Source organism: Rhinopithecus roxellana, chromosome 3 (assembly GCF_007565055.1).
Source record: "Rhinopithecus roxellana isolate Shanxi Qingling chromosome 3, ASM756505v1, whole genome shotgun sequence".
Lineage (NCBI taxonomy): Eukaryota > Metazoa > Chordata > Mammalia > Primates > Cercopithecidae > Rhinopithecus > Rhinopithecus roxellana.
Window position 1 is genome coordinate 67309541 of NC_044551.1, and position 14715 is coordinate 67324255.

The 14715-nt window shown below is 42.2% G+C and overlaps 1 protein-coding gene across 2 annotated transcripts in view; it reads left to right on the plus strand.

Annotated features, from left to right (window-relative positions):
* Positions 1-14715, plus strand: part of RAI14 (retinoic acid induced 14) — a 177297-nt gene that overhangs the window by 18261 nt on the left and 144321 nt on the right. For both annotated transcript variants that reach the window (XM_010384097.2, XM_010384099.2), the window contains exon 2: positions 12551-12630. In XM_010384097.2, coding sequence (XP_010382399.1) covers positions 12595-12630 — 36 coding nt within the window. In that variant the 5' untranslated portion in view covers positions 12551-12594. The remainder of the gene's footprint in view (positions 1-12550; positions 12631-14715) is intronic.

The following is a 14715-nucleotide window of genomic DNA, read 5'->3' on the forward strand; positions in this document are numbered from 1 at the left end:
TCATTGTAAATGACGTCTCCCACATTCCAGAATGTGAGAGTCTGAGTTTCCTTGTTTCAAAACTGAGTCAAAGAACCAATGAATATGTAGTAAGCCAACTTTTGGCAATTCATTCTTTCTAGGTTAACAACAGGGATTAAATATAACCCTGAATAGAACCTGTTCTCTTACTCACTCTAAAGATATTTTTCATTACCAATTCCTTTGTAAAAGGGCCTCCCTTTTGCCTTTTGCATCGGAACCTTTTTTTTTTTTTTTTTTTTTTTGAGGCAGAGTCTCGTTCTGTTGCCCAGGCTGGACTGCAGTGGCGTGATCTCAGCTCACTGCAACCTCTGCCTCCCAGATTCAAGCGATTCTCCTGCTTCAGCCTCCCACTTAGTAGCTGGGATTACAGACGTCCGCTACCATGCCTGGCTAATTTTTGCATTTTTTAGTAGAGACGGGGTTTCGCCATGTTGACCAGGCTGGTCTTAAACTCCTGACTTCAGGTGTTCTGCCTGCCTCGGGCTTCCAAAGTGCTGGGATTACAAGCGTGAGCCACCATGCTCAGCCTTCATTGGATCTTTTTTTTTTGGTGGGGGGGGGGGACTGAGTCTCGCTCTGCCACCAGGCCTGAGTCCAGTGGCATGATCTCAGCTCACTGCAACCTCCACCTCCCGCATTCAAGTGATTCTCCTGCCTCAGCTTCCCAAGTAGCTGGGACTACAGGCCTGCACCACCACACTCAGCTAATTTTTGTATTTTTAGCAGAGATGGGGTTTCACCGTATTGGCCAGGATGGTCTTGATCTCTTGACCTCGTGATCCACCTGCCCCTGCCTCCCAAAGTGCTGGGATTACAGGTGTGAGCCACCCGTGCCCGGGCCATTGGATCTTTTTGAGAACAAGTTCACTGAGATAGAACTTACTTTCTGTAAAATTCACTAATTTTAGTATACAATTCAACGACTTTTAGTAAATGAACAGAATTTTTCAGTCATCACCATCATCTAGTTTTAGAACATTTCCCTCACCCCAGAAAGATCCTTTATGGCATTTGCAATTACTTCCTATTAGCGTTCCCAGCCCTGGACAACCACCAATCAACTTTTTGTCCTTGTAAATTTACCTTTTCTAGACATGTCTTAGAAATACAATCCTGAGGTGTGGTGACTCATACCTCTAATCCCAGCACTTTGGGAGGCACAGGCCGGAGGAACATTTGAGGCCAGCAGTTCAAGACCAGCCTGGGCAAGACAGCAAGACTCTTTTTCTACAAGGAATACAAAAATTAGCTGGGTGTGGTGATGCACACCGGTAGTCCCAGCTACTCAGGAGGCTGAGGTGGGATATCACTTGAGCCCAGGAGTTTGAGGCTGCAGAGGGCTATGATGGTGCTACTACACTCCAGCCTGGGCAACACAGCAAGACTCTGTATCTTAAAAAAAACAAAAAGAAAAGAAAGAAGAAAGGAATGGAATCATATAAGTCTGTCTGACTTTCACTTAGCAAAATGTTTTTGAGCTTCATCCATGCTTTACCATGGATCAGTGTTCTATTCCTTTATATTGCTGGGTAGTATTCCATTATATGGAATTGCCACAGATTATTTACCTAGTAGACAGACATTTCTGTTGTTTTACTTTTTCCACAATTACGAATGCTCCTTCTGTAAATACTCAGTCTTTATGTGGACATACATTTTCATTTCTCTCATAGGTAGGAATAGCATTGCTGAGTCATATGGTAAATATATATTTAACTTTGTAAGACATTGTCACACTGCATTTCACAATGGCTATACCATTTTACATTTTCACCACTAATGTTTGAGGATTGGATCTCTGTGTTTAAACTTGATGGGCTCTTTTGGGTTTCAAGATAGGTGAAACTTAAGGAATGGATTTTGGAGGAAGACATGAAGGGGCTTACCCATGCATAGTGACTTGGGGTGACCCTTGGGGTCAGTTGCAGGGCACGTGTGACGTGGTTTTTCTCTTCAGAGGTGAACGCGGTGGTGTGTTTAGAAGGTGGTATTGTAATGAACATCAAAAGATAACACAGAACAGGATGAGCATTTTAGGAATCATCTTAAAAATATCCTCGATTTAAGGGATAATTGCATGGAGTGTCTTAGTCCTAGAGTGATTGTTATATTCCAGAGGTAGTTTGTTTTGATTAAGCCATGCTTTTTAAATTGAATAGATTTAGAGCAGGAGGTAACCTTGGGACTTTTCTTTGGTAGGCTTATTGGAGCATGTGAGTCATGGATTTGACAGACCAGAAAGTAGTGCTGCCAGAACCACAGCCAATTTTGTGTCAGTCAGTGCCGCTGGCTCTGGCTGATTCATAGACTAAGATCAATCCTGGTTGATGGCAGGTTTTATTCTCAAAGAAGAATGATATATTTGGTTTCCAAGAGAAATGTCATCCCCTGGATAAAGGCAAGTTGTGAATATAGGAGATGAATGGTCTCAAAAGAGTTTTACTACATGATCATTATGATACAGTATCTAAATGACATTTGTGGTTTAAAAAGAATGTGCTCATTTATTTTCTTGGAAAAAAATCTGAGATATTAAAGTATTTTGGAAAGGATTCACTGCCAAGATGACATTATTGTTATGTCTTTCCCCCCCTAACTTTATCTGGGCAGTCTTTTAACAAATCTATACTTTTGTTAATTCATAAAAGAAAGTTTGCTTGTTTATTCATTTATAACGTATCTGGTTTGCTGAATAAATAAGATTTATAAGATAGTAATCATAAAGCAGCCTTGTTTTGTATCCCCCTGTCTGAAAGTTATTTTGTGAGGTTAGTATATTCCTTGTCTGTGGATGAAATCTATGACCGTTTGTTTTTTTTTTTTTTTTTTTTTTTTGAGATACAGTTTCACTCTGTTGCCCAGGATGGAGTAAAGTGGCATGATCTCAGCTCACTGCAACCTTTGTCTCCTGGGTTCAAGTGATTCTTTGCCTCAGCCTCCCCAGTAGCTGGAATTATGGGCACACACCACCACGCCTGGCTCATTTTTTTATTTTTCGTAGAGACGAGGTTTTGCCATTTTGGCAGGCTGGTCTCAAACTTCTGACCTCAAGTGATCCACCCGCCTTGCCCTTCCAAAGTGCTGGGATTACAGGCGTGAGCCACCACACCTGGCTGTTCCTTTTTTTAAAAATGGGGTCTCGCGCTGTCTCCCAGGCTGGAGTGTAGTGACAATCATAGCTCCCGGTAGCCTCAAACTTCTGGGCTCAAGCGATCCTCTTGCCTCAGCCTCCCAAGTACCTGGGCCTACAGGTGCTCCCCACCATACCCAGCTAATTTACTTTTATTTTTGTAGAGATGGAGATCTCACTATGTTGCCCAGGCTGGTCTCCAGCTCAAGTGATCTTCCCACCTTGGCCTCCCATAGTGCTGGGATTATAGGCATGAGCGACTGCACCCAGCCTCTGACTTATTCTTAGATTTAAAAAAAAGTTCTGCAGTCAGTTTCAACTGCTAAATACTCTTAATTCAGAATTTAGAGTCCTCAATGTCAAATATTAGGTTGGTGCAAAACTAATCGTGGTTTTGTTATTTTAGTGGCAAAAACCGTGATTACTTTTGCACCAATCTAATAACAATAAAATGTTGAAATTTGATTTAAAGTTAAATAGCTCTCCCTTTTCTCTTTGTCCCTGCTACCCTGCCTCCGGCATCTTCCTATCACAGTTTGGGATCCCTCTAGGGATCTCTCTATGGTAAAACTAGGGGTAGGGCAGGGGAAGATAAGAAGTTAGAGGGATAAAAAAGTTCTTTTTTTTGAGACAGTGTATTACTCTGTCACCCTGCCTGGAGTGCAGTGGCACGATCTCAGCTCACTGCAACCTCCACCTCCCAGGTTTAAGCAATCCTCATGCCTCAGCCTCCCGAGTAGCTGGGATTACAGGCACCCTGCCACCACTTCTGGCTGAAAATTCTTATTTGACTGGTACTATAGTGTGACAGTGCCATGTTCTGAATTTGACAGATGTTTGTTTTACTTTTAATTCTGGGCTATTTCTGGGAATGTTATGGACTGAATTGTGCCCCTCTATCCCATTTCTGTGTTGAAGTCCTAACCCCCAGTTTCTCAGAATGTACCTGTATTTGGAGATAGGACCTTTGTAGGGGTAATTAAGGTAAAATAAGGTATATGGGTGGACTCTAATCCAATATGACTGGTGTCCTCATAAGATGACGTGATTAGGATGGAGACACACACAGAAGACCATGTGAAAACACAGGGCGAAGACATCCATCTATAGGCCACGAAGAAGTGCCTCAGAAGGAAACCAACCCTGTTGACACCTTGACCTTGGGCTTTATTTTGTGTTGTTTAAACTACCCAGTCTGTGGTACTTTGCTGTGGCAGCCCTGGCACACCAGCTGAGGGGCCCCTTGGAGATCTCCCTCTTCTCGCTCCATTCTTGGACCATCATAAGATGACGTGATTAGGATGGAGACACACACAGAAGACCATGTGAAAACACAGGGCGAAGACATCCATCTATAGGCCACGAAGAAGTGCCTCAGAAGGAAACCAACCCTGTTGACACCTTGACCTTGGGCTTTATTTTGTGTTGTTTAAACTACCCAGTCTGTGGTACTTTGCTGTGGCAGCCCTGGCACACCAGCTGAGGGGCCCCTTGGAGATCTCCCTCTTCTCGCTCCATTCTTGGACCATCACTGCAGACCCCTCTTCTGCAATTCCCTTGATGAATGTCATGTGATTGCCTCGAGTTTGTTGCTTCTCCATCAGGGAATCTGCTTCCCTCTGCCCTCTGTGTCCTTCCAATCTACCCTATTACACAGAATCTAGCACCACTTATTTCCTTCTATTGTGAGTTGTCTACACATGCTCCATAGGAAACATATATTTATGCACAAATAAACTCCAGTATTCAGGCTGATTACAGCACAACAGCAACCTCTCCTTCATTTCCATCCTTGAAGCATAGGCCAGTTTCTCTCCATTTTAGATTTTTCAGGTGTGGATCAGACACCGTCCAATCTCTTCAGTCCTGTAAGCCTCTTATGAGGTTGAGTAGGTGTGGTAGGAATCATTGCATAGCTCTCTCTAAAGGAAGACCATCCCACAGTCCACACACACTCTGACCCTTTTGCACCTGGATGTGAGTAAGAGCCCTGTTAACCAGTTTTCAGTTAAATCCTTTGAAAATTTGCACCTCAGGCTAAAATGACTGTGGCATGTCTGTGTTTCCAACCTAACCGTAGTGCCCATTCATTCATTCATCATTGATTCATTTAAGCAGTGCAAAGTTTCACTAAGTTTTGACTATAAAGAGAACCTTGCTGAGGCCAGAGGTGAAACCCTGGCCCTGTCTAGGATGGACGCTTACCTTCTTGAGGAGCTCCCTGACTAGAAGGGGAGGAAGGTCTCACATGAAATAACACAGCAGGCATGTTGATTTGTGGGGGGAATCCCTGGCTTGCCCCATAGTTCTAGAATCAGGCTGAGAAAATCTCTGTCCTAAGAATTTGCCTCCAGGGTACTAGCTGATGATCCTTGCTCTCCTCTGACCCTAATGTTGCATTATTGAAAATGGTCAGCTCCTTCAGGTAGGCTTAGCATGTGACTGGGGGGAATGCTGCATGAGGACAGCAGTAATGAGAGGGAAGGGGCAGGTGGGAAGGAAAAAGGAGGGGCATCCTGGTAAGATTTCAGAGGCCAAATGAGCTGGGTTTTTTACAACCTTAGTGCTTTTCTCTTGTACATAGTAAAACCCAATTACCATTTTGCGTTTGTACAAATATCCCAATGACGCTAACCCGTGTCAGAGAACTCACCCTCCTCAGTGCACTTGGGATCCATGAGAGCCTTGCTAAGGTCAGAGGTGAGGTCTAAAGTCTATCCAAGCACTTTATCCTATATCTTTGTTCTGCATGTTCACCTGTAAAACATTTATTGATTATATGCCAATGGCCAGGGCGCTCAAGTACAGGCAAAATGAAAATACTCTATTCCAAAGTAAGTAGGTAGTCTGAGATGTAAATTTTCAAATCAGCTGAAAACTGGTAATGGGGTTCTTGAATCCCTCACTCACATCCAGGGTCTAAAGGAGTCAGACTGCGGGAGTATCTTTCTTTGCAGAGAACTATGCAATGATTCCTACCACCCCTACTGTCTTAGTCTATTTTCTGTTGCTATAACAGAATACCACAGACTGGGTAATTTACGGAGAAAATAAGCATATTGGGTTCATAGTTCTGGAGTTTGGGAAGTCCAAGGACATGGTGCTGGTCTTTAGCAAGGGACATCTGGTGGCAGAAGGTGGATGCGAAAGAGACCACAAAGCAAGACTAGCTCACTTTTATAATAACGGGCTCTGGCAGGTACTAACTCACTCCCATCATAAAGCATGAATCCATTCGGGAGGGTAGAACCCTCATGACCCAATCACTCTTGAAGTCCTCATCCCTTAATACTGTTACATTGGCAATTAAGTTTCTAGCACATGAACTTCTGGAGGACACATTCACACTGTAGCTTATGGGACCACTTGGGGAGACTGAACAGGTGTCAGACCCTTACCTGGAAAATCTAAGAAAGGAGTCCCCCATCTTGTGAGAGAGATGGACAAAATGCCCTTTCCTCCTTCACCTGTCCAAATCCCATATTTCCTTTAAGTTCAATTAGAGCCCTGCTCCCATTTAGGAAGACTTCTCTGATATTTTTCTAGCCCTTCAAAATTCTCACTCTTTGAATTTCTACAGTATTTAACACCTACTTATAAGATGATTTTTAAATTATTCTTTATTCATATCTTCAGTCAGTTTGGAGTCCTCTGGGCCTGCTCATAGTTCCTATCCTGAGTCTTTGTATGTATTTAAAATTCTGTCTTTCTAGAACAGTACAAATCTGCTGTAAAGTAAGTTGGGCAAGAGGGAACAATACCCGTTGGGCCCTGCTTCCCATTTTTATGTTCTTCCAGAAGCAGCAACATAACTCACAGCAGAGCCCTGTCTGAGAGGCAGAGGTTGAAGCAACTTCCGCCCACTGGAAGGGGTTCGGATGGCGTGAGGTGCTGTGTTGTTAAAGATACCTTCACTGGGAAGTTGGTCTGGAGAAACCTTTGACAGAACGTATTTGTTTTGCTGGATTGAGAAAATTGAATGTTTATATGGCTTTGGTTCAAATTCCATTTTTGTTGCAGAGAGGTTATTGTCTAAAGAAATACTCAAGCACTTGAGTGAGAAGAGGTAGATGCGGACAAGGAGAGAAGGAGTGTGTTGAGGCTTGTTCAGCACTTGGTCTGTGGTGTGGATTTTAAGTCTGATGTCCTTTTTAACTTGGAAGAAAAAGTCCTGAAGCCTATTTAGGGGCACATGTTAGTGTTCTGGTTTGGCTGAGAATTCTATGGATGTATTGCCATATTTTGTGATGGAATATTATTATTATTTTTTTCGAGAGAGGGTCTCACTCTTTCATCCAGGCTGAAGAGCAGTGGCATGATCATGGCTTACTGTAGCCTTGAACTCCCAGGCTCCAGTGACCCTTCCACCTCATCCTGCTGAGTAGCTAGGACTACGTGCCATGTGCCACCACCACCAGCTAATTAATTTTTTTTTTTTTTTTTTTTGTAGAGACAGGGTCTTGCCATGTTGCCCAGGCTGGTCTTGAATGCTTGGTTTCAAGCAGTCCTTCCACCTCAGCTTCCCAAAATGTTGGGATTAGAGACGTGAGCTGCTGTGCCCGCCTGATTGCATTTCTTTTTTCATCAGTCTAGAGGTTTCTAACCTGGAATTTTCTTTCTTTATTTTTTTTTTTGAGATGGAGTTTACTCTTGTTGCCCAGGCTGGAGTGCAATGGTGCGATCTTGGCTCACCGCAACCTCTGCCTCCTGGGCCCAAGCGATTCTCCTGCCTCAGCCTCCGTAGTAGCTGGGATTACAGGCATGTGCCACCACGCCCGGCTAATTTTGTATTTTCAGTAGAGACAGGGTTTCACCATGTTAGTCAGCTGGTCTCAAACTTGCAACCTCAAATGATCCACCTGCCTCGGCCTCCCAAAGTGCTGGGATTACAGGCGTGAGCCACCATATCCGAATAACCTGGAATTTTCTTAATCCTAAGGACTGGCGAATGTAATAGAGATTATTAAGCTTTTTAAAAAAATAACAGCTTTGTTGAGATATCATTCATATACCGTTCACTTCACCTCCTGAAAGTGTATGAATGAATGGTTTTTAGTGTGTTCACAGGTTGTGCAACCATTACAGCAATAAATCTTAGAACATTTTCATTACACCCAAAAGAAAACCCCATATCCATTGTAAGGGTGTTTTTTTTGTTTTTGTTTTTGTTTTTGTTTTTTTTAATACTCAAAGAAGTTTAACTTTTTTGTTAATGATAAAGCTGTATAGGCTAATATCAAGATTTTAAAATGCAGGCTAGGATTGGGAGTTAAATTATGTTTTTAAAGGGAAAATGAATTAATAAATAAACAGCATTGCATCCAGTCTTTCAAATGAGATGGAGACAAGCATGTACATCTCTGCCTTGCTCCATCCTCATCTATCAATGTGTCGTCCATTCTGTGATGATTGGCGGCCAGTGATGATTGCTGGCCAGTGATTGACGATTGGTGGCCAGTGATGGATGCCATATTGCAGGGACTTATTTTGAATTAAATGGGTAACAAACTGCCTAGTATTTCTGCTCAGTGGGTAGGTATGCTTTATTCTGCTTCAAATGGGAGAACTTAGTTCAGAGAGCTTTTCCCATAGATGCATGATCCTGTCTGGTACATACTCCAGTTAGGCTGCTGTGCAGCTAATTCAGCTTTGCTGCATTTCTTTTGAAGTAAGCATCTTGATTTAATGACTTTTCCAAGGACTGCCTTTAGTGTGGCCTTGCCAAACTGATAGATGTCACTTTACTCAACATAGGTTGTAGCCCAGCCAGGGCTTTGGAAGTTTGGGATTGAAAATGGGACTGTAAGATCCCAGTTGGCCCAAGGAAGGCGAGTCCGTTTACTCATTATCCATCTTGAGGAAGAGGAGATGCTGAGACAGCTGGCACCTGGCGTTATTCCAGGGGCCACATTACTTCCCGCCAGCCATGGCTTCCAGGTGTGAGATCCTTTCATGAATACCAGGAAAGCAGTGATCTATTAATAACTTTACCCCAGCTACAGTTCATGCCTCTAGAGTTACCATTGTGTGTAGATTTCCAGAACTTCTTTTCCTTTGACACTTATCTCTATCACTGTGGAGTTAGGCCCGTGGGCCACCCAGCTGTCACACACCCAAATCCAGAGACTCCAGGAAGACACTCAATTTGGCGGTTAATACCTTCCCTTGGGAACTTTTGGAATTATTGCTTTATTTATTTAATCCTCTTCAAATAAGAGTTTGTATACTTTTCACTGCACGCTTAAAACAAAGCAAAAGAAAAGCCAAAGACAAATACACAGAAAAACGAACACAACACCCACGAAACCCCCATGACCTCAAACAAAAATCTTACCCGCTGTTGCCTAAGACTTGGTGCTCTCTGAATGTGTGAATGAAGGAATGCTTTGAGTGGCTCTGCTGTGGGGAACTGCACGATTTTGGGTTATCCAATACGTGGCCTCTCTTTTCTCCCTTTTCTGCTGGACTGATTTATCCTGTTTCCTTGGTTATTAGTACTTCCACAAGAAGGGGGAAGGAATTCAATTCGAAGGATGATTTCCACTTTCTAGCAACAGTTGGTGTAGAAACCCTGGGCTAGCCAGCGACAGTTTGGGAATATCTGATTATCATTATTTCTACTTTGATTCATCAAAAGATGATTCTGTTTTTAATTTGAAAAAAAAAAAACCCAACTTTGGTTTATGAACCAGCCCAACTCTGACAAGTGTGTTCCTGTTCCACTTATATCAGTTCTAGTTTCTCTAACTTCAGTGTGCAAAAGATTCAACCAAGGAAGTTCCTGGGCTCTACCCCTTGAGATTCAATTTTCACAGGACAGGGGCTGAAAGGTTCCATTTAGTCCCCAGGTCCTTCTGATATGGATTAACTAGGGGCTGACTTTGAGAAACACTGCCCTGGAATTTGCACTTGCTATTCAGGTACTAGCCCAGCCTTCTCTGTGATTAAATGCTTGGCAGTTAACAATGTATAATTATGGTGTGTGTCGTTTCCAAGGCAACATGCATCTGTCACTCCTGCTGAGGCTGGGAAGATTGAAAGGGGCCGTGGAGAGGCTGCAGTTACAGTGAGGCCTCCAGATTCATGCCATCAAAGTGCTTCATGATGACTGGGTTTTCACACCATTTATCCAAGGGGCCTAATCAATGACAGCAGCAAGAATGAAAGTAGACACATTGGAAGCCAGAGAGTCACTGGGTGACTTCTGGAGGTAGCAACAAGCGCATGAAGAAGGATGAGAACTACATTCAGTGGCTTGCACTCCCCAACCATCCTCTCAAGTCAGTTTTGTTCAGAATAGTAAGGATTTGGGGGAATGTGAGCTGACCTGGCAAGGTACAGTGGTTAACTGTGGTAAACGTGTGCCTGCTATTCCTCAGTTCTCCTCTGGGATGGTGCTGTTAAAGGTCACCTGTTCTCACTTGCAGTGGGCTTCACGTGACATTTATTGGGCATTTACTGTGTGATGGAAACTTTCATATAGATTATCTTGCCTTTTTTGACCTAAGTGTATTTTCATTTTTTTATCTACATGCAAAGGTTACACATTTTGTACATTTCCAAATGTAATGAAAAAGGTAGAGTCTGTACATGTTTGCCGGGCACAGTGGCTCATGACTGTAATCCCAGCTCTCAGGGAGGGAGAGGCTGGAGGATAGCTTGAGCCCAGGAGTTCGTGACCTGCCTGGGCAATATAGTGAGACCCCATTCTCCACAAAAAATGAAAAAAAAAAAAAAAAAAGATAAGGTCTATACATGTTTTAACACAGGATTTGGCTTTTTGGTTTTAGTTGTAAAACTGTATAGGGCAGTGCTGGATGGAACTGGAGGCTGTTATTCCAAGTGAAGGAACTCTGGAATGGAAAACCAAATACCGTATGTTCTCACTTGTAAGTGGGAGCTAAGCTATAAGGATGCAAAAACATACAGAGTGATATAATGGACTGTCAGGACTAGGGGTAGGGGAGGTTGGGAGACAGGTGAGGGATAAAAGACAACATATTGGTTGCATTAAAATCTCAGAATTCATTGCTAAGAAATTTGTGTATCAAAAAACTACCTATACCCCCAAACTATTGAAATTAAAAAAAAAAAAAAAAAAAAAAAAAACTATATAGGGCAGTGAAAACATTCAGCCACTAGTCAGGCCTTAGGGTCTGGTTCTGAATCTCATCATGAATAGACTTTGTGGCTCAGTCAAGTTTCAAAACTTGTCTGAGGCTCTGTTTCTACTTCTGCGAATGAGGCACTTAGACTAGACAAGCAATCTTGACTTTTGAAGGGTGGCAACTACCTTGTAGAATCCAGTGAAAACTCGGAACATTCTTCCCTGAAAAAAAGTAAATGTATGCTTGCTAAAAGATAATTACATTCGATTTCCAGGGGACCACAGACCCATGTTAAATGAAGTGATTGCTTAAGATTCAGCTGCAACTCAGAATTGCTGAGTCCCACAGGACCCTGAGAGTCTTGCATTGTTTAGAGAGGCCCCCTGAGGAATGAGCTATTTGATGAGGGAGGTTTTGTTGTTCCTGGCATTTTTTACTAACTGCCCTGTGCATTCTGGGGAGGGGAGACGGGAACAAACACTGAGAAAAATAAATAGGGAATGAGTGGCATCTGGAATATGAACTGTTTTCCTCATCACTTTCACAAGGAGGTGGATGGCATGATTGCAGCACAGAAGATATGTCGAGGAATTACTTGAACATAGAGATACAGCATTTTGTATAGTGACAGTTAAGCAGTAACTTAGACTTGCTCTACTTTTAATGTTTTAGAACTCACTGATACAGAAATCTAAGAAGGTCCAGTTCATAGAAGCAGAGAATAGAATAGTAGTTACCAGGAGCAGGGGTAGGGGTGTGGGAGTGGGGCGGTGGGGGAGGTGGATGGGGAGATGTTGGTCAAAGGATGCAGCGTTTCAGTTAGGAGGAATAGATGAAGAGATCTATTGTACAACATGGTAACTATAGTTAGTGTATTGTACACTTGAAAAATTCCTGAGAGTAGATTTGGAGTGTTCTCATCACAGTGAAATAATAAGTATGTGAGGCAATGCATATGTTAATTAGCTCAACTTAGCCATTCTACAATATATGCGTATTTCAAAAGTCATGTTGTACACCATAAAAGTATATACAATTTTTATTTGTCAGTTAAAATAAATGTTAATAAGTAGGAAAAAATGGAAGTTTTGGTTAATATGAAAATGTCAGAAGCTTCTAGGGAGTATATTATAAATGGAAATATGTTATTTACCACTCCTCAGCTGTTAACTGACCACCTTCCCAACCCAGCCCTGCTCTGTCTCCTTCCCATGACCCAAAGTTGTAATCCAATCAAGACAGAATACCTTATTTGGAAACCTACATATGTCCTTTCTTTCTCGCTTAGGTGTTGAAAATCTCTAGAGCTTTGGAAGGCTGAATGGACTAAACATGAAGAGCTTGAAAGCGAAGTTCAGGAAGAGTGACGTGAGTATGCGGTGACTCAGAGTCTGGCTGTTCCTTCTTCTCCACGGAGCTGCAGAAACGCTCCTCCCACCTTGATAAGGCACTACTGAGTTAATAAACTACAGACACTCAAGTGCTCTTGGCCTCAGCTCAGGGTAGCTTCTGTAGATGGCATGCTCTAGGTTCCTTGCTGTTTGTGTGCGTAGCTTTCAAAAATTTTTTTTTTTCTTTAATTTTGGGGATCTGTGCCTTGTAGAGAAAGGAACCGTCACTTTAAACATCTTCAAAGGAAGAATCAGTAAAAATCTCAACATTTCTAAGGTTGCCAGAAATCCTGATTCAGAATGTTGTTTTTAGAAGAAGCTAGTCTCTCTCATGAGGGTGGTTCAAGAATGACAATTTAGCATGGTTCATCTTTGGCTTTAGGAAACGTGTTCAACTCTGTTAAGGCTTTTGTGGTAAAATGGTACCTATTGCTGCCCGTACCTTTCCTCCCCCTGAATTCCAGGGGCTCTTCCTCATTTGTTATCTATCACAAAAGACTCTGGATTGGAGGAACCAGTTATGATGTAAGAGTTATGAAACAAAGTCTCCCTCAGGAGAAAAGGGAGACAAACGTAGTAGAGGGGTTGTACCTGGTAATATTTTTTTAAAAGGTCACCCCATAAACCCTTCTATGATCCCAGTCTTGTACTAGCTGCATTCCAGAAACTTTGAGCAGAGTTGTGGAATGGGAGAAATTAATGGAAGGGAATTAGATGGAAGCCAAGGTATGTCACTCTCAAAATGGGCTTGTGCAGCTATCATTTCAGACGAGGTAATTACAGATGAACCTAGATTTTATTGCTTTGCCATGAATTATATTTTGACAGCTTGGCACAGCTGTATTTTTGCAATAAATGGAGACTGTGTCTTTTATGGCTAATATGTAACTTGCATACCTACTTCTGGCTGAAGCTTATCTCCTGAGGCTGCATCATGACATGTAACTTACTGCCCTGATAAAACCCAGGCTAGATGAGATGCTTATGGGATGATGGTAAAATACCGACCCACTTAAAGAAGGAACTGGGAAGCGTTATGAAAAAAGTTGGTCTCACCTTCTTATCCTTTAGGTAAATTAAATAAAACTCACAGTGCAAAGAGACTTTGACAAAGACATGAAACTAGCTGTTGGCCAGAGTGAAAGTCCTGGTCATCCGACTTCTAAGAAACCTCCTTCAACCTCATTGTCTGCTGGCTGTATGTTATGCAGCCTACGTATCTCCCGTGGCTTTCGGCTAAGGAGAAAAAGGCAATTAAATGGAAAATGTTGCGCAATTCAGCAGATAGGGGTTTCTAAATTATGTGACCAGGTTAACAAATGCCCTTTTCTATTCCAAGGTAATCTAGGTAGCTTTCATTTATATAAGTTAAGATTATTTTTAGCAAAATTTCATCAGTCTAGACTTCCATATATATGAACAGGGGCCCAGAGGAATGATAGGCACATAAACTTTTGGTTTAAAAATCAAAAACTGGTGGCAGTAGGGAGGGTGTTGCTGGAATCTAGTTAGAAAAACTGAAATATTTCCATGATTTAAAAAAATCCACTGTAATAACACTAGTAAAAGCTTCTGGGATTTGGCAGCAGAAAAGGCTATGATTTTGGCAGTTAGTGCTAAGAGAAGAAATGTTGAGAAGCAGACCTTGGGGAGGAGAGCCCGAGGAGGAGGAAATTGGTATAATGGAGTCCAACAATTTCAAATGGCTCTGCACATCCAAATTGTTTCCCCAAGCCACAGAACTGTACAGCTAAATGGAGGGAATGAAAAAAGACAACAATAAAAACATTTCAAAGCCCTGTTTGTTAATCAACCGTATGATAATAATGCTAATAATAATTAACCATTAGGAAGTATTAACCAAATGTCGGGAGCTATGCTAAGCTTTTCACATGAAATTCATTTACTCTTGCCACAAATCTTATGTGGTGGGTATAACTATTAAGCTCATTTTACAGATGAAGAAACTGAGGCCTTAGGGACACGCAGTCATTTGTTTGGGTTCTTAGAACTTTAAGTTCTAGAACCAGTTTTTGCACTAAGGCAGCTTGATTCGAGAGCC